Source organism: Neolamprologus multifasciatus, chromosome 3 (assembly GCF_963576455.1).
Source record: "Neolamprologus multifasciatus chromosome 3, fNeoMul1.2, whole genome shotgun sequence".
NCBI classification, from domain to species: Eukaryota; Metazoa; Chordata; class Actinopteri; order Cichliformes; family Cichlidae; genus Neolamprologus; species Neolamprologus multifasciatus.
Genome location: NC_140441.1, coordinates 40,217,639 through 40,239,938, shown reverse-complemented (window position 1 = coordinate 40,239,938; position 22,300 = coordinate 40,217,639). Strand labels below are relative to the sequence as shown.

The window sequence follows — 22,300 nt, the reverse complement described above, 5'->3', positions numbered from 1 at the left end:
TAATGAAGTGGAAAAATAACAACTTTAATCCAAATTTCAACAACAAACCAACAAGACATTACACATTAAACAAAAGTCAAGACAATCCAAGCAGGACGACATTCACAATGACTAACCCCGAAGAGTTTTAAAATGACTGTGTGCTGATAAAAGTCCCACAGATTGCGGGAGCGGTGCAAGGGTGTTCACAGACTCTGGAAACAATTTGACGTTCCCTGTAGAATATCTGTAGCGAGTATGTCAAACACACCGCCTGTGGACCAGAACCGGCCTTCCGAAGTGTCCAATCCGGCCCACCGGATGGCTTTGCAGTTAGTAAAAATGTCAAAAACAACTTTTCACAGCATGTTGCAGCAGCAAGCAGCTTTTGAGTCCTTAAGTGTGAATCACACCATGAGAGTCTGAACTGTCAATCTAATATGGAGTCAGAGGAATCATCAGTTATATGCCTCCTTACTGTCAAATAATCTGCCATACTTACAAAGTAGTGTAGTCGACCCCCACCTATTCACAGTTCAGTATTATCAGGTTATCTTCATTAGGATGACAGTTTAAGTTATATTTGGTGTTTGAACTATTAAAATAGGCAGTTATAGGTGTTTTTAGAGGGATCTCAGGTATTTGTGGATTTAAACTATTCACATGTGGTTACTGGGGGTCAACTGTAGTTGATGAACCTTTAAATAACACAAATGAAACAATGTTGTCTTTTCATTATTGAATTTTTTTTCACTTCTTCTTTCTTTGCATTTGGGCACTTTGTTCTTGTTCATTGTTAGTACAGCGAACTTTGTGATACAGGCCTCTGAATTAATTCAAAACAACTATAACTAAGACCTCAGTCACACAGGCATACAGACTGGTTGCCAACCAACATATGTAAACCATATGTAAGTCAATTGATGAGTGGTTCGTGGAGGACGCTGGGAGTTGTCTGCATGAAACTCATTGGAAAGACTGCACAGTGAGGCACCAAAAACCTGCTTGTGATTGCTTTGGTCACTAGCAGATTTCTGCTGTTTCCCTCAGCTTGCATGGAAGATACAGACGGGTCTGCAAACACTTGCTAACTAAGTCCCAAGCTGTACTGAGACAGACCATTCATCTTCAAAATAAAAGGTGCACCTTACAGGAGCAGTTAGCTTTTTCTTTAGAGGCAAACTTTTCAGTTTTAAAACAACTCTGCAAGTAGTTTACAACCGGTGTCTCCCATATTAATTGGTGAGACTGTGGCAACCTGAGTGTCACCAAAAGAAATCTCACAAGGTGGTTTTCGGTGCAGCGCTCTGTTTACAAACAATTTCACCCATCAACAGCCAGAAACCTCCAGCAAACAGTCGGGTTGCACTACTTACCGCTGATTGCCAAAGAGGTGCAAGCCGATCTGTAGGCCTGCTTTACCGAGGTCCAACATAGGAAACAACCCACCAAAACAACATTTACCGTAAAATGATCAAATATAAAACTAACCTTCATACAACCGGCGTCAATTAGAGCTGGTCAAAACTTATCAAACATCTCCTGTAAACATAAAAATAGTTTTTGTTCTTGAGACTAGTACGTAAACAGCAAAGAACTCATCCAGCAAAATTATTTTTACCTTCATAAACAAATTACTCTGAAATACTAAAGATAAATAAAGGTTCAGATCTGAAACGGGTAACAACAAACTCACATTTTCTTATAAAAATAAGATGAAATAACATAAACAGGACTTTAACCCTTGAGGGACCACTAATGAACGGAATCACATTTACTTTGTTAAACTTCCCGTAGAAAAGTCTTCTGATGGCATCTGGTGATCATCTGTATTTCTCTTATTGTCAACAACTCTCCCAAATATGAACTAAATGTTTATTTTCAATGAAAACTATGGGCTCAAATTGTGCTCATACATATTTTGCATAGTTGTGAACTGAGTTTTGTAACCTTGTAAACCAAAATATCTGAACATTTTAGGTTGGTGCATCTATAGAATTTCACCGAACTCGGACACGCACAAAATGTTTTCCTTTGTGGTGATGAAGGAAAACGCTGGGCTGGCACGTGAAAGGACCATCACCCTTCCAGGACCTGAGGCTCAGTAAGGCACCCCTCCGACAACCACATCCATCTGTTCTCTGATTGGATTGTTAAATTTGTGATTGACATGACATTGACCAGCTGAAAGGAAGAACAATTGGGTGAACATTCATATTTGTAAGTTGAAACTCACACACAGCAAGAGAACTTGAGCACAAAGTTTTACACTTTGTTTATTGCTGTGTATCTATAACTAGACCTTAACAACAAGTGTAACTTGTGTAATTTTTTTTTATACAAACACACATTCTAATATACAGTGTGGGCCATTTATATGGATGCACCGTAATAAAATGGGAATGGTTGGTGATATTAAAGTCCTGTTTGTGGCACATTAGTATATGTGAGGGGGCAAACTCCTCAAGATAGGTGGTGACCATGGTGGCCATTTAGAAGTCGGCCATCTTGGATACAACTTTTGTTTTTTTTCAATAGGAAGAGGGCCATGTGACACATCAACTTATTGGTAATGTCACAAGAAAAACAATGGTGTGCTTGGTTTCAACGTAACTTTGTTCTTTCATGAGTTATTTACAAGTTTCTCTTTGTTCACAGCCATTGACATGTCAAAGAGGTTAACACGTGAGGAGCGGATCGAAATTGTGTTGATATCTGGTGAACGCAGTAACCGGGTCATTGCAGCAGATTTCAATGCAAGACACCCTACGAGACCACCCATCTCCCGTGCTACAGTTGGCAAACTGCTTGCTAAGTTTCGTGAAACTGGTTCAGTGTTGGATTTGCCAAAATGTGGACGCAAGAAAACTGTCACTAATGAAGAAACATCAGTGGCTGTCCTAGCTTCATTCAGCAAGAGCCCACGGCGTAGCACTCGCTGCATGTCACTGGAGAGTGGCATTAGTCGAACATCCCTTCGGCAGATATTAGCTACTCACAAATGGCACCCTTACAAACTCCAGCTACTGCAGCACAGAATTTGCAGAACGGGCAAAACAAAAATTGGAACAGGACCCTCAGTTCACGCAGAAGATTTTGTTCAGTGATGAGGCAAACTTTTATGTGAATGGTGAAGTTAACAAACAAAACCACTGCTATTGGTCTGACACTAACCCACATTGGATGGATCCCTCCAAGACTGCTGGAACAACAAAAGTTTTGGTTTGGTGTGGTATATGGGGTACAGTGATAGTGGGTCCATTCTTCATCAATGGAAACCTCAAGGCCACTGGATATTTGAAATTGCTACATGATGATGTGTTTCCCTCTTTATGCACTGAAGCTGGCACGTTCCCTGAGTTTTTCCAGCAAGATGGTGCACCACCACATTATGGGTGCCAGGTCTGAGCATTCCTAGATGAACAGTTTCCTGGAAAGTGGATTGGCCGTCGTGGGCCAGTTGAATGGCCCCCAAGGTCTCCCGATCTGACCCCCTTAGACTTTTATCTTTGGGGTCATCTGAAGGCAATTGTCTATGGTGTGATGATACGAGATGTGCAGCACCTGAAAGTACGGATACTGGATGCCTGTGCTGGCATTTCTCCTGCGATGTTGCTATCAGTGTGTGAAGAGTGGGAGAAGAGGGCTGCATTGACAATCCAACACAATGGGCAGCACATTGAACACATTTTATGAGTGATCAGAAACTTGTAAATAACTCATGAAAGAATAAAGTCATGTTGAAACCAAGCACACCATTGTTTTTCTTGTGACTTTACCAATAAGTTTGATGTGTCACATGGCCTTCTTCCTATTGAGAAAACAAAAGTTGTATCCAAGATGGCCGACTTCTAAATGGCCACCATGGTCACCACCCATCTTGAGGAGTTTGCCTCCTCACATATACTAATGTGCCACAAACAGGACTTTAATATCACCAACCATTCCCATTTTATTACGGTGTATCCATATAAATGGCCCACCCTGTATAGATGCACAACCATAACATTTTCAGAAATTTTGGTTTACAAGGTTACAAAACTCAGTTCACAACTACACATTTGATTTACAAGCACAAAATATTTTTGAAAACAACTTGAGCCCATAGAAAATGAGCAGTGGTATAAGGAAATTAAACTTTTGGAATTGGAAAGTATTCAATGCAGCAATGTTTTCTTTACTGGTATCAACAACACGTGCAACATTTAAAAAATGTAATTTTTTTTTTTTTTTAACAAAGCACTCAGAGAGCGCAACTCCTCCCAAAAAGTGAGGATTATATACTACAATGTTTATGTTTGATGTTTTATTAAAACACGCTGGTGTCAGTCTGCTATGGCGTCATAACGGAAAAAAGAAAAGAAAACATAAATCATACAATCATACTCGGTATGGTTTCTTGAAGAAATTTTTTAAGAAGACTTTGACCTTGAGTGCCAACCATGAAAGTCAAGGTAAAAGGGTTTGCTAACCTTCAAGACCTAGTATATTGTTGCAAGGCTTGAAGACTATCTTAAAAAAACAAACAAAAAAAACGTGGGTAACATAGCGCTGATTTTCAAGTTTGGTGTGACCTTGATCTGATGTTGAGCTGTTATTGGTATCTACCATCACACAACATTTGAAAACTGTGGACACTAGACTGGCTGAGATGGCTGTAGCTCAAATGGTAGAGCAGGTGACCACAAACCATTAACTGGAAGGCTAATGGTTTGATCCCAGTCTTCTCCCATCTGCATGCCAAATATCCTTGGAAATATACTAACTCCGCGTTCATATTCCGATGCATCCATCGGAGTATGAATGTTAGATAGAAAGCACTTCGCATACAGCGTTTGGAAAAAAAAAAAAAAAGAAGTGCTTGGGTGAATGTACAAGTTGTGTAAAGCGCTTTGAGTGCTCAGAATAGAAAAGCGCTACATAAGAACCAGTCCATTTACCATTTAGACTGCTAAGGAACACTATATGGATAGTGCTTTTTGTAAAGTATCAGTCCCTAAACTTGTAATCTATTGTGATACTATAGTTATCATTAATCCTGGGGTCTACATGTAGTAAAAACAGGACAGCTAGAGTCCTATGATTTTTTTTCAGGGGGGTTGTTGACAATGAGATAATGTAATCTTTAGGGCACAGAGGTACTTTTTTTTTTTTTTTTTTTTAAAGAATATGTAAATCTAAAAAAAAGTGCAAACAGAGAACAAGATCATCTGAATGTGTATGAAAAATATTAAACAATTCCTGCAGATTAGCATCAATCCATTACTTCCCTCCAAAAGTCACAGAAACACTAATTTCCCTGTACCATTACGCTTTGTTTGTAGTACTGAGTTAAATCTGCACCATGTTCATTCTCAAGAAAAGTAACTAATAACATTTGGTGGAGTACTGATTAGCATGACTTCCGTAAATGCTAGTTATGCTGACACAATAGATGGAAATATGTCTGTGAAGGTTCTCAGTCATCCAGGTCATCGTAGTCAAAGGAGCTTGCAAAGAAAAGCGTCTGGACTTCTTTAAGTTACTTGAAGACGTTTCACCTCTCATCCGAGAAGCTTCTTCAGTTCTAAAGTCAAATGGTGGAGAGTCCCAGATATAAACCTAGTGGGAGTGTCCCCCCACAGAGGGACAAAAGGACCCCCTGATGATCCTCTAATCGCCTGAGCCAAGGTGTGAAACTGGGTGTGGGTCCCAATCGACACCATTTGACCTTAGAACTGAAGAAGCTTCTCGGATGAGAGGTGAAACGTCTTCAAGTAACTTAAAGAAATCCAGACGCTTTTCTTTGCAAGCTCTTTTGACAATAGGTGGAAATGTACCTTTTTTCTCCCATTTTCACAGCTCTGGCAGTTCATGTGTAGACTCAGTCAGTTTTAAAGTCTTTTTGTCCTTCCCCAGTTTCAAAGTAACTGCTGGTCAAGATTTAATAGCTCCAGGTTTATCACAATCAACTCAGTTTCACAAGTGCAGGTAAACGCCAGCGCAGGTTCAGCGCAGTACAGGATCTTTCCAAGGACTAAAGGTTCCTCCAGCTCAAATTATATCCAAAAAAAGGGAAGCTAGGCTTTGTTTACCATAGTAACCTTACATTTTAGTTCTTCTAACCTTTGAGTCGCTAACCATTATTTTGTTTTCCTTGATATCCCTTTGCCACATTGCTGCTATCATATAGCAGCATAAACACGCCTTAATATGCTGAATCTTTGTCGAAAACAAAAAACCATAGCGAAGGAACTTGGAAAATTCGTGGACACTACATGCAAAAAGTTACTTTTAGAACCTGACCAATATTGGAGTTTTAAGAATGATACCGGTAACTGATATTCTAATATCTCAGGTGATATTTTTTATTTTTCACTTGAAACACAAAAAATAACATTTGTTATGTGTACTTACTAATGTACTTATTTCTTTATTTTAAATTTTCATTTACTGGCAAATATCTAATACTGGCCAAAAAAGATAACGCCCTACCTGCTTTAAGAGCACTAGTTTTATTGGTAAACACAAAAAATACTCAATATTTACTTTGTTTGTAAACTGAATAACCTTTGGGTCTCAGAGTTTTGGTCTGAACAAATCAAGGCATTCGAAGGCCTCAGCTGATCCTGAGAAGTTGCCTTTCTGACATTGTAAAGAACACTGAACGTAACCATTAGTTTAAGTAAGAATAAAAGAGCAGCCCACTGTTAAAAAATGAAAGAAAACATGGAATAAATGGATGGTACCCTCTTACATTGGTGACGTTATCAGGAACCACTGTCATCCCTTGAACTGGCCGCCTACCGCCTGGGCCGTCTTGAACACTCACCTTCTAACTATCTAGAAACCTATAAGCTAACTTTCCCCAGAGATCGGTTGGTATTGAGGGTGAGGCACATCTTTCCCCCTCTGGGTCACTACTGTACACACCCACCACATTTTAGTTTCATTTTTGGGGAGAGGGCATGCCGTCCACCTTAGCATAACTGTCTTCAGTTTCAACCCTACTAAGCTGCTCTGTTTGTTGGTGGTACTTCTTCTTCTGGTGGATCAGCAGGTGTCTTCTCACACAGTGGCCCTGGCTGAAACCTTTCCCACAGTGTGTGCACTTGTAAGGCTTCTCTCCAGTATGGACTCTCATGTGAGTCACCACGTTTGACTTGTGAAAGAACTTCTTGTTGCATTTATCGCAAGCGAACAACCTCTCCCTGCTGTGGTTCTTTGTATGGATCCGTCTGTCTGTGGCTGCCGTGCTACCCGAGTGAAGTGCCACATGTTGAGACAAAGTATCCAGGTGGCGGAAACGCTTCCCACACACATTGCAGCTGTGTGGCTTCCCCTCAGCATGATTGGTTGGCCGGTGAAGTTTGAGCTTCAACTTGGAAAAGTTTTTTCTGTGTGGCTTATCCACTGCATGGACCCGGGACTCATGGTTCTTCAGCACCCACTTCTCAGGGAACGCTTTGTGGCAGGTTCTACATTTGTACGGCGTGTTTCCCTTGTGTCGAGCGAGGTGACCCCTGTAGCCGACGACGGTGAGGAAGGACTTCCCGCAGATGTTGCAGGTGTGCGTTTTCTGGTGAGTCTGAAGATGACTCCTGAGCTGCTCTGCAGACACTGACTGCTCTCCACACACTCCACAGAGCCTTTCTCGCTCGTCCACATGACTCCAGGCGTGTTTGATCAGCATGTTTGTCGACCCACGTAAAATCTGGCAGACTTTACAGGACAGCAGAGCCTCGCTGTTATGAATCAACATTTTCTGCTTTGCCTTCTTTATTCGGATGACTGAATGTTTGACTCGTCGATTCCCTTTTGTCTTCTCGGGTTCACCGTTCACCAGATGATCATTGGTTATGTTTGGTTTCCCATTGGGAAGCCCATCACTCAACTCGTTGTGTTCATAAAGTATTAAAGATTGCAAGGTCGAGAGACCAGTGTACTCCAAACCACCCTCAGATTCCTTCAGCTCCACATCTTTGTGACGTGATGTTGAGCTGTTGGAGAAAATGTTCACTGGATTTTCTTCCGGTTGATGAGGGCTTCTGTGGGAACAGAAATTTAAAGTTTAGGGTTTATTGTTGTTATTAATGACAAACAGTTTACTGGTGAGTTGAGATATTCAAAGTGCTGTCTGTGTAGCATCTTCTAACACCACAGAGCATGAATTGATTGGGAGTGAATGTTTCATAAAAAGCCATCTGTCCAGTTAGACTCTTTCAGCAAACCTCAGACTTTTTAACAATTGGATCTAACAGGTGGTGCTTACCCCATGTGCAGCCGAGTTTGCTTGGTAAAGGACGGAGACTCTTCAGTGCCGTCAACTTTTCTCTTCAGGTCAAGCTTTTTCGCACTAGTCTGGACTCCCTCAGGTGCCTGCGTGAATATCCAAAACAAAGTCGAATTAGAAAACATTAACCTCTGGTACGTGAGCATACATCAAAATAACTTTTAAGGCCCCATGATTATTTCCATTTGAACCTAGAAGTAAGAATTTTAGAGCTCCCAGTCGGAATTTTCAACTGGAATGTACATCTCAAGTTGAACTAACCCTGACTTCACAGTCCAAGACATCCGACTTCTGAGGCAAATATAAAACGCATCAGTCACAGAGGCGTAGAGACTAGTAATCACTGGTTGCTAGGGAAAAGTGTACTTTACTTCAGTTGGTTGGTTAGTGGTTGCTAGAGGGTACTTGCTGTTGAGCAGGCGACATTTGTGAAATGAATACTGGAACAAAAATGTCCTACAATTGATTTGGTTGCCAGTAGACCTCACAGAAGGAGCCAACTTGTCTGCAAACACTTGCCAAATATTTGCTAAGTGGTAGTAAAATTGTGAAAGATGTGATGCAAAGAACTGGAGAACATGTGCCTTCAAAGTTGCACCTTTTGAAATTTTTTGCCGACTGCAGCATTAAGATGCAACCTTTCCTTTGAAGGTGAATGTTATTAATTTACAGTTTGCATCTTGATTTGCACTTTGTAGAATAAAGGACACACATTTAAAGCAGAGAGCAGTGTTACTTCACAGTTTTTGTTGGACTTATTAGACTTTAAGCTCTGATTTTGGTCAATTAATCTATCTAGATCTTTCACAGACATTCTGAAGGACAACACAAATATCTACCCAGTCAGATGCAGTACCTTGAGTCGAACGAAGAGGACAATGTTCCCACTCGCCTTGATGGCTCTGTACAGCTCCTCTGGAGTCAATGGCTCTACTTTTAGAGGCTGCAGTCTCCTGTTCCTGTCAGCTGTGAGGACGTCAAAAGGTTTATCAGCAGCCAGCTGAGGGAAGGTGGACTTCAGCAGTTCCACAAAGTCGGCCTCCTGCAGGCCTCGAGGACACTTCAGGTAATGAAGCGGGTACTTATTATACACTGAGAAGAAACAGAGAAGCTCCAATAGTCAGGCAGGTAGTTATCCATGAGACAAACACAACGAACAGTATGCTGACTGTACTAACATTAACAAGAAAAAAAGAGACAGCTCACCTTACAAGCTACTGCTGCATTAGGCTCCTACAGATTTTTTTTAAAAATAAATTTGATATAAAACCCTAGTGACAGCAATCCTAAAGGCAACTTTGTCCATCTTTGCCAAATTTTCCAAATCCTGACACTGAAAGTTGAAAACCTAAACAAACACATATCTAAATAATCTAATTTTTAGGTATGGCCCTAAAAATACATACCAGTGCACATTTGTTACAAATCTGAACACAGAATGAGCAGTTTTAAGTTTACCTTTAGGTGAAATCACATTGACATCCCAGTCCTGCACAAAGCGGATCCTGAGATCTACATGGGAGCTTGATTGACTAATCCGAGGCCTACCAGGCTTCCTCCTGTCGGACTGATCCCTGGGAAACAATAACATTAAAGACAGACACCACAGCGTTACACTGGCCCCTTTACAGTTATTACCTTTATTTATTTTAATAAGTTGAACAAATGTGAGAAATATTTCCGAAAGCAGTAAAGATTAGCTTCAAATTTAAGTCCTGTCACTGCAGCAGAGTAAGACAATGTTCAGTAATTTTTTTTAATCTGCAAAAAAATACTTTTTTCTTAGACCGCAAAAGTTGGAAAAGCGAGTGTCTCTGAAGGTTCTCAGTCATCCAGGTCATCGTAGTCTCTTTCCAAGCTCCTTAGATTAAGCGAGGTTTCCTCCATCCATCATACATCTTCTACCACTGAACTGAGTTCGAGAAGCTGGAATAGCTGTCTAAGCAGAGCTCCCTGGCTACCTTCTCAATGTCTTCTGGGGGATGCCAGGGTGTTCCCAAACCAGCAGATGGTCATGTGACAAAGGCAGAGATTGCCTTTACAACCATCAAGATCCCAAGACTTCAGCAGCAGGTCCTTGAGCTCCTGAACTGGGCCCATTGTTGAACCACCTTGGAACAGTCTTCATATCTACCAACCACTCCACACCAAGAACAACCCACAAAAAAGCTGGATAGAGCACGTTTTAATTTTCATCCACACCATCTTCAGCAACTGACTGGATCAATGAACCCCCCACATTATTTAGTCCATTTTGGCCAGTGTGGTGGAGGACACCAAGGAACAAGGTCGTGTTGACTGGAGCATTAAAGTACCCCAACAAAGTTGATGCACAGGAATACTGACAATATTTTTCCAACTCACTGTCAGTGATTGTACATCAGTGAATACCACAACTTTTCTAAATGTAACCTGGACGTGTGTCCCTCTATCTATAAAGAGATGATCTATACTGCTCGCCCAAGTGCAATGTCTACAATATCCGAATCTAGGTTTGGGAAGGAGATTGGCGGTAGCAACTCTGTAAGAGCAATAAGACTTCCAACCCACATAACACGCACAACCACAGGTTTGTGAAACAAAGTTTGCTTTATATATATATATATATATTCCTTGGATCAGTTCCCTTTGCTCATCCTCAATGTAGGGATACCTTTAAATGCAGTAACCATCTCAAATGCATAACAAAAATAATTGAACAATCAAAATAGATTTAAGACAAGAAACACAATATTTCAACACCCCAAGAAAAGGAAAAAAGAAAAGAAAATAGCATGTGAGTGTCCAGTTCCTTATGGTGTCAGTTTATTCAGTTACCCACTGCCCTGGGTTAAGAACTGAAAACGACCTGAATCTCAGGCGGGGGAAAAGTAGCAAAAGAAAATGATAAAGTATCTCTCAGGTGGGCTTCCCTTTGTTTTTCCCTACCGCCCTCCTGGTACGGCAGGCATCCACGTGTTGGCGTCCTGACACACAGAAGGCCTCCACAGCAGCAACAGTGTCTTAGACCCACGACACCAGCTCCTCACTTGGCACACATGGAACTGTACCTCAAAAAAAACCCAGTCAGAATAGTCCAAAAAGTTCGAAGAAACACTCCGACTCCTTCGAGGTAGGTACCCGTCTGTGGTTCACCGCTAACGACAGCTCTCTCACAAATGTTAATTGAACCTCTTTTTTTCTCTCTTTCAACTGGAAAACCGTGCTCCACGGCAGCATGGAGTTTTTCCTTGCCGTCTTTGTTCCCCTACACCACACCTTCGCGCGCACCGAGCTGCAGATGATGCCTTCAGGGCATGCCCGGAAATTAAACTATCAAACAAGAACTACGATGCATTCAAAGAACCCTGTACTTCTGATTGCTGTAAATCTCACCAGGGTTACATAAACATGACAGAACTGGAGACTATAAAGTGCACCCTTCCACAGGTATGTTTTCTATGGCCTACTGGGTAACACCAAGGTCCAGGGAACCTCCATGTGAAGATACCACCTCAACTTTGAAATCTAGGGGCCTTTTTATACCTGCTGTGTGGTGGCCAGAATCAGGATATGTTATTAATCCTTAAGGAATTTATGTAAAATTATGAAAAAGCTGACATCAAATTGATATACTAGCTGCTGTCACTAGGTCTAGCTGTACTGCTGCCGCTCCAGGGTTGAAATGTTGGTTTTTACTTTTGTTTTAATGATAAATCAATAGTGAAGCTCAAAGTCACAGATTATACAGAGTGAGATCCTGCAACACAGTGTTGACATTATCTGAGTGAGGACACCAAAACAAAAAAGCCGCCTCCTGTGCCGTAACAGTGAGCATAAATGGATTCGGCTGGGTGACGACATCACTGGCGGCACTTGCAGCGACCAACCTGGCAGTATGCTGGTGCCTTGAAGTGCAGCAGCTTTCAGTGACAGTCTTGTTTCTTCAGTTACTACCTAACACTCACGACCACATGCGAGTTTGAAGGTTCAAGCATCATCACACGTATGTTCCTGTCTCTTTATTGATTTCTATTGAACGGCTAAGACTGATAGTTTGACCGACTCACCTCCCATGCATCACAGTTTGTTCAGGTAAAAATGACGACTCTGTAGCTGTGTCCACTTTTTTCTGCAGGTGTTCAAGCTTCCTCGCACCAACCTGGACTTTCTCTGGTGCCTGAAAGAGTTTCGTATTAAAATAAATAAATAAATAAAAAATAATAATTTAAAAAAAAAAAGAAAAAAAAATCACAAAATGTATTTGCTTCAGCAGAAAACAGTCTTCAATGCATCATAAGGGCATCCACCTTTAGTTTAACTTTTGTACCAGAGAGCAATGTTGTACTTGCTGTACATGTTGTTTGTGTAGTTTCTTTAAAGGTTTCCGGATAGTGTCGAGTAGGAGTATTTTAAAATGTAGTGAGTCACAGTACCTTCAGTCGAATGAAGAGGGTATTGATCCTTGATGAATCAATGGCCTTGTAGACCTGCTCTGGAGTCAGTGACTCCACATTCAGAGGTTGCAGTTTCTTGTTTTTGTCAACCGTGAGGATGTCAAAAGGTACGTTAGCAGCCAGCTGAGGGAAGGTGGACCTCAGCAGTTCCAGAAAGTCGTCCTCCTGCAGGCTGCGGTGACACCGCAGTTTGTGAAGTGGGTAGTCCTGAAATACTAAGAGGAAAGAGAAAAATGAATCCACTCAGTCACAGCTTGTTCAGTTATCCATGACGTGTACAACACATAACTAAAAACAGTAAAGATGCTAGGAAGCTCTTTGGCTGATTTATTGTTATTGAACTGAAGCAAACAACGATAGTCAGGGCTCTTATGAAAATGTTAAATCAGACTTTTTTATTTCTCATTCATGTTTTACAGGTTCAACCCACTCTGCTGGTCTCTAAAGACTGCTTCATTTCCAAAGACTAGACAAGTCAAGACCACGGTAATTCCTGCCCCGCAGGGAAGCAGTATGTAATCGGCTCAGTTTGTCTGCTTGTCTGTTAGCAGTCTAGCATCCACAGTAGACCCATGAGTACCTAGGGTGGCTAACCATTAGACCTTCATGGTTACTGCCCAAAGTCAGAGTTGACATTGAAAGAAAATTTCACAAAACCATTTCGAATAATATACAATATGCAGTACTTGTCATAGACCACACCATGCCGTGTCACCACAGCACAAGGAATAAAGTTAATTATTTACATTTACATTTTTAAGGACGGGCAGAGGACAATAGCTCTGCTGTCTGCTAGCATCCACAAGCTTGCTGTGTATGGATGGCAACTGAAGCCGTTTCTGGACACACAAGTAACAGCTGTGCATTTACCTTGGGGTGCGACCACCTCCATCTGAGAGTCCTCCAGGATGCAGATCTTCAGATCTACGTGGGAGTCTGATCGACTGAGCTGAGGCTTGCCCAGGTTCTTCTTGTCAGACTGAACTCTGGGACACAATAACATTAGTGATGGAGATCAGGCGATAAAACGAGAGATTAAATTGCTTAATGAGCAGCTGAGGCTTGTTAACATTAACTCACCTGGTGTCCAGTCTGGTTGGATTTGGGGTGGACGGACTGGCTCCCTGTTCCCCCAGAAGGTAAAAACAAAAAAGGTTTGTATCTTAAGTGTTTCCACCAAAAACAGCAACACTGTCCTTATTTTTATGACCGACAGATCAAATACTTGGTCTCAAGTTTACACGGTACCTTCAGTCGGACGAAGAGAGTAGTGTTTCTCCTTAAGGTGATGGCTCTGTGGATCTCCGCCGGTGTCAGCGTGTCCACACTCAGTGGCTGCAGTACCCGGCTTTTGTCAGCAGTGAGGATGTCAAAAGGTTTACCTGCAGCCAGCTGAGGGATGGAAGACCTCAGCTGTTCCAGGAAATCAGCCTCCTGTAGATCATAAGGACACCGCAGCTCCTGAATGCGGCTTTTCAGAAACACTGGGAACACAAAAGCCAAGTAGGTAAGAGTCTGAACTAATAACACGAGTTACAGAGGATATACTGCTGTTGTAGCTTGTGCTGGTCACAGTCCCAGCCGGTGATTACCGAGAACAATCTAAAAGGTTCACAGTTATATATCAGTTACAGTCATTTGGTTTAAAATGACCCAATGTTATTTGAGGCGAAATTTCTTTAAATATGATTAATACGTTAACATGACTCAGACCCGTGTGTTGATTTTGTACAAGCCTGCAGGCACTCACAGAGCTTCTGTATAGACAGACTGTTAACATTTCAGAGTCTCAGCAGAAAAGCTTCCAGAGAGACACAAACTGTCTCACCTCATACAGGAACTGGAGATGTGACCTCAGAGCTAAAAGCTTTAAATTTACCTTGGGGTGTGAGCACCTCCATCAGAGGGTCCTCCAGGATCCGGACCCTGAAATCCACATGTGTGAATGGCTCACTGAGCTCAGATTTGGTAGGTTTCCTCCTAGCAGACTGTACTCTGAGACACAACACAAACAAGGAATATAAATTAAAGGTGAAAATCAGGAGATGAAAGAGAAGCTTAAACGGAAAAGTTTTCACATGTGGCAGCTGATGATTACTGGATACTTGTGTCTAATTATGAAGAGGAAATGACGGGGTCGTTATGGTTTAACAACCTGAGATGAACTACTAGACATGACATATCACACTGTCTCGTAGGGCTGTTCGATATAACGATATATATCAGATGACGACATAAAAACATCTATCGTTTCATTTTACGCTATCGTTTGTTTCGTGGTGTCGCAAAATAAACTGTTTACGGCAATATTTTTTCACCGTTTTGATGTCACTGTAGTGCCTATATTAATTTCTTAAAGTTCTCTCTTTCTCTTATATTTAATATAACCACACTACGGACGGACAAGCGCCTGTTGTCGTCGTTAGCAACAACGACGGTAAAACCATCGCATGTCCGCATGTTTATTTTCCACGTAAACCTTTCACAATAAAGCTCAAGATCCTGTTGAGACTTTTCAAAATAAACTGACTCATGTGAAGTAGTATGCAGAGAGTTTACGGATGAGAAGCAAAAAAGAGCCGTCAGTTGCTAAAAAATAAACCTTAGACTCAAACGTTAGAACAGGCTTTTCCCCGCAGCACGCCATGTAACGGCGCCCGTTACAACTTATGTCTAAAAATGTATAGTTTCATGCATCAGTTAAAACACTCGACTCCAGCTACACGACGCCCAGCTGGAAACACTTCACGCAGGTCGAGCTGCCCGAGATTCACAGAATTTACAGAAAATGTAAAATTTTTGTGATTTATATCGTTATCAGGACGATAGATGTCTTATATCGGGATATGAGATTTTGGTCATATCGCACAGCCCTACTGTCTCGTTATGCATTTTACTTAAATGAAAGCAGAGGTTTTGGCAGTTTGATGGTTCGCAGCATTCAGGTGTGTGTTAACAGAATGCTGAGGAGGAAAAACATCAGCAACGATCTTAGAGAAGAAACTGTATCTGCGAGAAAAAATAGTTACCAAAGAATCTAACATCCATCATTCTGCTTCATTTTCTACAGTGGAAACATTCAAAGCAGCTGCCGATCTTCGCAGGAGTGAATGCCTTAGCAAATTCACCACAAGGTCAGACTGTGCAATGCTCGGAGAAACTACAGGAAACCAAAAAGCTCCATCTCAGACTCCCAAGGGCCTCAGTCACACGTTAAAGTTCACACACACCTCATACCAAGAGTCGGCACAGTGGGGTGATGATTTGGCCACTTTGCAGTCACCAGAGTCAAGTGCAGACCACAGCCTGACTGAATTTGTTTTTCATCCTGTCTTGATATGCAAAACCTTAAAATTAGGCTTTTACAGATCTGTTTGCGATTGCTGACTAGACAATATTTATTATAGTCAGGTTTTGACTTACCTGGGTTTCTTTCTGGTTGGTTTTAGGGTCAATGGAAGAGTTTCAGCTAAAACATCTCCTACACTCAGGAACTGTTTCGCTGAGGCTTGAAGCTCCTTCGACGGCTACAGAAGAAAGAAAAGATTTAGTGGTGTACTGTTGGTCTGTGTAGTTAAATGCAAATGTACTGAGAGGACAAACGGACTTCAACTTAAGAAAACACCAGCAACAAGAAAAACATTGCAAAAGCACACAAAACACAAATAGAAAGAAACAGATTTCCAAAAGCACAAGGGAAGTGTTTCTGGGGAGACAATAACCTGACGGACCAATTTGCAGGAACCCAAAACATGCTAGGTGTGTTTTATCATGATTCATTTAATACTGATGATGGATTTTTAGGCTAATAGTTAGGCTATCACACTTAACTCTCATCTTTTCTTTCCTCGCAAACCGATAGATCCTCCACTTCTTTTAAGTGTCTCCCAGTGCAGTTCTTAGCATATTTTGGTTCCTGCAACTGGTCTGTCAGGTTATTGTCTCCCCAGAAACACTTCCCTTGTGTTTTTGGAAATTTGATTTTTCCTATTTCTGTTTTAGTTTTTTCTATTTCTGTATGTTTTGTGTGCTTTTGCAGCGTTTTTCTTATTGCTGGTGTTTTCTTAAGTTGCAGTCCGTTTGGCCTCTCAGGGCCACCGTACAAATGGCACTCCTGACTGGTCACACGTGGAGTTTTACAACCTATTTAAATGCTCAAGATTCTCAGAAAACACAAAGACAGACAATAAACCAGATTATTTCTTTGTCTGCTAAGATTTTTTAGTAATAATAATAATGGATTGGATTTATATAGCGCTTTTCAAGGCACCCAAAGCGCTTTACAATGCCACTATTCATTCACACACTGGTGGAGGCAAGCTACAGTTGTAGCCACAGCTGCCCTGGGGCAGACTGACAGAAGCGAGGCTGCCATATCGCCATACCATCACCAGTAGGGTAAAGTGTCTTGCCCAAGGACACAACGACCAGGACAGAGAGCCCAGGGATCGAACCGGCGACCTTCCGGTTACAGATACGCTTCCCAACCCCCTGAGCCACAGTCGCCCACAGCAGCAGACAAAGGCCTTTGTGAATCAGCACCTTCAGTCGGATGTAGAGCGTAGAAGTCCTCGTAACCCTCTCCACCTCCTCCGTCGTCAGTGACCGTACTTTCAGAGGCTTCAGTTTTCTGCTTTTGTCAGTCACAAAGAAGTCAAAAGGTTCATCGGCAGTCAGCTGAGGGAAGGTGGACCTCAGCAGGTCCACGAAGTCAGCCTCCTGTAGACCCCGAGGGCACATTAGCTCATGAAGCGGGCACATCTGATAGACTGAAAAACAATGAACACACATGGACAGGCTTTTATTATTTAACTTCACAGTCACAAAGACACACAGTTTTTCCAAAGAGACACCAAACTGGAGGTTTTATTGGGCGCACCTCTGGCTGAGAGCACGTCAGATTTCATTTTACCCAGGATGCGGATTCTGATCTTTACATGCGTCTGTGTTTTCCTGAACCCAGGTCTGCCCGCCCTCTTCCTGAAAGAGTAAAGAAGTCAAAAACAACATTATAACAAATTATTTAGCCTTTTATATACGATGTATCTGTTTGTTTTTGTCCTCTATATTTACTGGTTATTTACAGCAGCGTTTGAATACTTGAGGTACCTCATGTGCTCAGCAGCATCTTTATTTCCGTGCAATGGCTGAAGCTCCTCTTCAGCTTCTAAACTCTGCTGATTCTGAAATAAAGATGTTTTGACAGTTTTCTTTAGAAAAATGGCGCAAAAACAACTCAGACTGCAGGACTGTTCGCGATTCTTTGAGAAGATCCCAACTAGACTGGCTGGATTGCAGCCCCACATCATGACAGAGCCTCCACTGTGTTCTACAGATGGCTGTGGATGCCCACTGTTGTATCTCACCACACACCATGCTGGGATATGACACCTTTTTTACCATAACAGCTCTTCAGGAATCACCTTGTTGGCGCAAAAATGCTTTACTTTTGGCATTTTTCATAGATTCATTTAATAAAACTAAAGAAATGAAAACAAACTGTGTTTTTGAAACAGGCTGCTGGTAGTGAATAGCCTGCAGATCTATTCTAAAACTGATTCTACGCCAAGTCCTCTGTTCTGTGTAGACACAACACTGGTTCATTCCTTGAGTTTGAGCCTTTTTATTCTTGAATGATTCATTCTCCAAAAGACACCATCAGAGCAACGAGCAAAGTCAAGAACATAGTTTACAGGAAGTTAACTCCAGCGAGGGCGTCACACATTAGGCACCTTACCTTAAGGCGGATGTAGAGGGCAGAATTCCCATTTGCCCTGATGGTCCTCTCGATCGCCTCCGGAGTCCACAAGTCTATTTTCAGAGGCTGCAGCTTTCTGGTGTTGTCAGTTATAAAAACGTCAAAAGGTTCATCAGCAGCCAGCTGGGGGAAGGTTGACCTAAGCAGATGCAAGAAGTCGGCCTCCTGAAGGCCACGACGACACTGCAGCTCATGAAGTGGGTACTTCTGAAACACTGTGATGCAGAGGGAAAGACAAGTTTTTATCTAGACTGCAGGAAAAGCTTCACCCACAGACTACAGGCTTTGATTAAAAACAAAAAAACGCGACTTTTTATTCATTCCTGTGCTTTAGCTGTATTTTACAAATGCTCCAAATAAGCTGAAATACATTATGAGGTATCTGCAGCAGTCACATTGCCCATAAAACTCCATGTCCTCAGTTTAAAATCATATGGGAAAAAACATCCAGAGTAAAATCCAAACCCTTAAAGATGCAACAGTAATGGTTTATTTATTTACATTTTTCTCACACTCACCCCTCTTTGAAAGCACGTCGATCATCGAGTCCAAGATGCGGATCCTGAGGTCCACGAAACTCTGCGTTTCACTGATCCAAGGTCTGTCTGCTCTCCGTCTGTCAGTCTGAACCGTGGAAGGCACGAGCCTAAAAAAGGAAAAGAACAAAATAACCTCAAGATCAGCCAATGAGTCACAAATGTTACAACAGCACACGCACACACAGAGCGGTGTCTGTACACTTACAGTGTGTCTGTATCTTGTAACCGTGGTGCTGCTTCATAACATTGCTGTGCCATCTCCTCCTCCTCATCCTCATCTTCATGTTCGTCTTCCTCTATTTGTTCCTCACTGTAGCCTGAGAATCCCAGGCTTTGGCTGTCCTCCACCCCTGGAAACAAATTCAAAGTTTATTTATTTAGTTTTCCCACATGACAGCATTAATCGTACAAATGTGCAACCATGAATAAACAACAGTTAACATGCCGCGTCAGGAAGAGGAAGAAACACTATTACTTAAATTCTCGTCTTCAAATTTTGTTTGTTGTTAAAAAACAATAATTATATGAGGCTCCAACAAACACTTCTATCACTACTTAGTCTGCCAATCTTTCTGATATTTAACGTTTTCAAGCTGTACTTAAGATAATGTCCACATTTGTCTGAGTTTATCAGCAACAACAGCAACACTTCTCAAAAAAAACAACCTACGAGGGTAAAAGAACCGCAGTTTTAAGAGCTTTGAACCAACCATTATCTGAACATTAAAGCAGTTCTGTAGGACGGTTAATTACACTCTCCCCTTCAGTGCGTGAACATGTGATTACAACTGAAACTGTCCATTGACTGGGGTCAAATTGCAGTCAAATATTTTTCACCTGAACGCTAAAAAACTCTCTCTATCAGTCTTTTATGTCTCAAATTTGGGAAGTTTTGTTGGTTCTGAAATTCAGCTTCAAATTAAACTCAGTTAATTCAAGTTATTACTAAGAGAAAAATACTGGGAGGTTATAATGCCCAACAAACTGTTCATTACAGTAATGCATTTGACAAAGTCAAATAAAAAGTACCAAATGACATAAACAGAAACAACAGGGGTCCCAGAGTGGATCCCTGCAGTACACCACATCTAATTTGAACTGTATTTATACAAACGAACATCAGTGTTTTTAAAAAAAGAAGAAAGAAAGAAAGAAAGAAAGAAAGAAAAGATAATAACATCTCTTATGTTTCTGTGTGTCTTGATCCATTACAAATATAAATATGACAACTTTGTTTACATATATCAAAGTAGGTTAAAAGTCATACTCGGCTCATATTTGTGCTGCTCCTGATCTTCTGGTAATCGACCTCCTCCAGCCTCACAAAGGGAAAACTGCTGCTGGTCATCTGCACCATAGAAGCATTTTAGTGTCATTAAGTAATAAAGCAAAACAATCAAAGAAAAGATTTCACGTCAGAATTATTCTTATTCTTATGAGCGCAGATGATACTGCTGATTAACGAGCAACCTGTTTCATTCTCTTGAGTCACAGCAGTAGATGAGTTAAGCTTTAGATTCACCTAATTTACATGTAAACAAACTGCAGACTCCAGGATTCCCACATTCAAATAGCTCTCACATATGGCAGCTATTTGGTGTCCATACAGGCTTTTGCGTGCCTGCAGGTGTTTCCAGGGGAAAGTCCTTTTCTTACACTTGCAGGTGTCCCCAGTAGTGTAGTGGTGTCTACATTGGCCTAATACGCCAAAGATTCCCAGTATGATCCCAGGAGGAGACAAAAGTCTCTTTATATTTGTGTCAAATCTGCCAAATCAAAGCACATGGAGCTACTTGTTGTTTCAACCCCTTGTGGATATAGCCAGAATGGTCAGGTCCAACTTACATACATTTTATTGTCAGAGGGTAAGTGGAACTGTTTTTAGCAAATGCGTGGACAAAGCTTATTACACAAACAACATACACGGAACAACCCTTGGACACAGGCCAGCTGACAACCACTTAGCAACAACTGGTTCCTAGGGAAACATGACTGTTCCTTGGCAGGTTGCTAGAGGTTCTTGAGTGACACAAGTCCTTTTTAAACAAGTTGTTTCTTATTGGATGCCCCTCGCAGAGACTTGAAGGCTAGAGAGCACATATAAGGATATCCCGTTTCATTACATAGGCCAGATCCAAACATAGACAGCTGTAAAAAAATTAAATATTAATATATAAGGGATATGTTCTAAAAAAAATGGGTGTCTACAAAAAAAAAAGGACTGTGATTATTAGCAAGAGAAGTCAATGCTTATGTGAAGGTTCGCAAAGACATTAATGTGAAGATGAACGACGAAGTCAAAACAAACACCCCGCCCCCCAAAAAAAGGTTACGTTAATATCTAAACATTATATACGTTGGGAGCTTAAAACGGCTGGTTTCACAGCACAGCTGTGTGTTATATAGTTGATTTAAATAAATTTCAATAGAAACGGTCATGGCAAGCGCTGTAAAATCGCACCACAGCGCTTGAACAAACACCGTAGTGTGTCCATGTAGCCGGCAGGCCGCCATCTTTGTTTTGATTCGGGAACAGCGGCGCAACTTGGGAAACGATTTAAAATGTTTATTTAAATCAGTCACTAGGATGGGTTTTTTAAGTCCCGACGACTCTGTGACTCTGTCACGATTCTAGAGAGAGTTTTATAGCAGCTGTAGCTGACTTTAAACGACATTTCAAGGTTTTAAAAGCCCATCGGATTTCACTTAAAGAGAAAGCAAAGGCTAGCTCTGTGACATTACCACGAGCCAATAAAAACTTAAAATTCTGAAATATGACATGGCTCAGGGGTGTTACATGTATACCAAATTAAGGAGTGTTATAATCAGGTTTTGAGATGAATACTCGAATGTCAATGGGCTAAACGGGGTTCGTCATTACGCGAGCTCTCGCTCTCTCCGCAGGAAACAACACACTGTTCTGTTATACACACACACAGACCTAAAGCCTCTAACTTGACTTCAGGCTGCAGGAGCTCCAGCAATCTCCTCTGCCGGTCAATCTCCTGTCTGAAACCCACAGCCTCCTCCTCGTAGTCGGCTACAGTCTTCTCCACCACCGCTAAGATCTCCCGGGCGGCCAAGGTGAGCTTCTCGGCGATGACTCCTCTCAGCATGTCGGTTTTGGACGTATTGGGGTCGGATGAGTCCGGCTCCATGGTGGGGCTCTGTGGGTCCCGCTCACTTCTTTACCGGAGATGAAACAATTAACGCGCGCGGGGGAACGTGCGGTACGGTTGTTACACTACAGGCGACGTACAACAGCAAATGCTGCCCGGCTGGAAACATGAACCTCAAACGAGAAAAAGACCATACT

General features: G+C 41.7%; 1 protein-coding gene across 5 annotated transcripts; it reads right to left on the bottom strand.

Annotated features, from left to right (window-relative positions):
* On the bottom strand, positions 1 to 22,258 carry LOC146523167 (uncharacterized). Of its 5 annotated transcripts, XR_014871403.1 has the most exons (21): positions 21,926 to 22,257; positions 20,252 to 20,332; positions 19,190 to 19,334; positions 18,964 to 19,091; positions 18,425 to 18,660; positions 17,797 to 17,870; positions 17,567 to 17,667; positions 17,230 to 17,456; positions 16,111 to 16,214; positions 15,918 to 16,019; positions 14,567 to 14,682; positions 13,936 to 14,171; positions 13,768 to 13,811; positions 13,558 to 13,673; positions 12,667 to 12,902; positions 12,301 to 12,410; positions 9,710 to 9,825; positions 9,108 to 9,343; positions 8,231 to 8,337; positions 5,799 to 8,006; positions 1 to 5,425 (listed from the first exon to the last, which is right to left on the bottom strand). XR_014871403.1 is itself a non-coding variant. In XM_085144796.1 (20 exons), exons 1-20 carry the CDS (start codon positions 22,140 to 22,142, stop codon positions 6,908 to 6,910), a joined length of 3,795 nt encoding a protein of 1,264 aa, XP_085000922.1. In that variant the 5' UTR covers positions 22,143 to 22,258; the 3' UTR covers positions 1 to 6,907. The 5 variants fall into 5 exon arrangements, 4 of the variants coding, with proteins under 4 accessions (XP_085000922.1, XP_085000910.1, XP_085000939.1 ...); XM_085144796.1 differs by having other exon boundaries at positions 1 to 8,006; positions 9,144 to 9,343; positions 21,926 to 22,258; XM_085144784.1 differs by having other exon boundaries at positions 1 to 8,006.
* Positions 22,259 to 22,300: the final 42 nt, after the last annotated feature.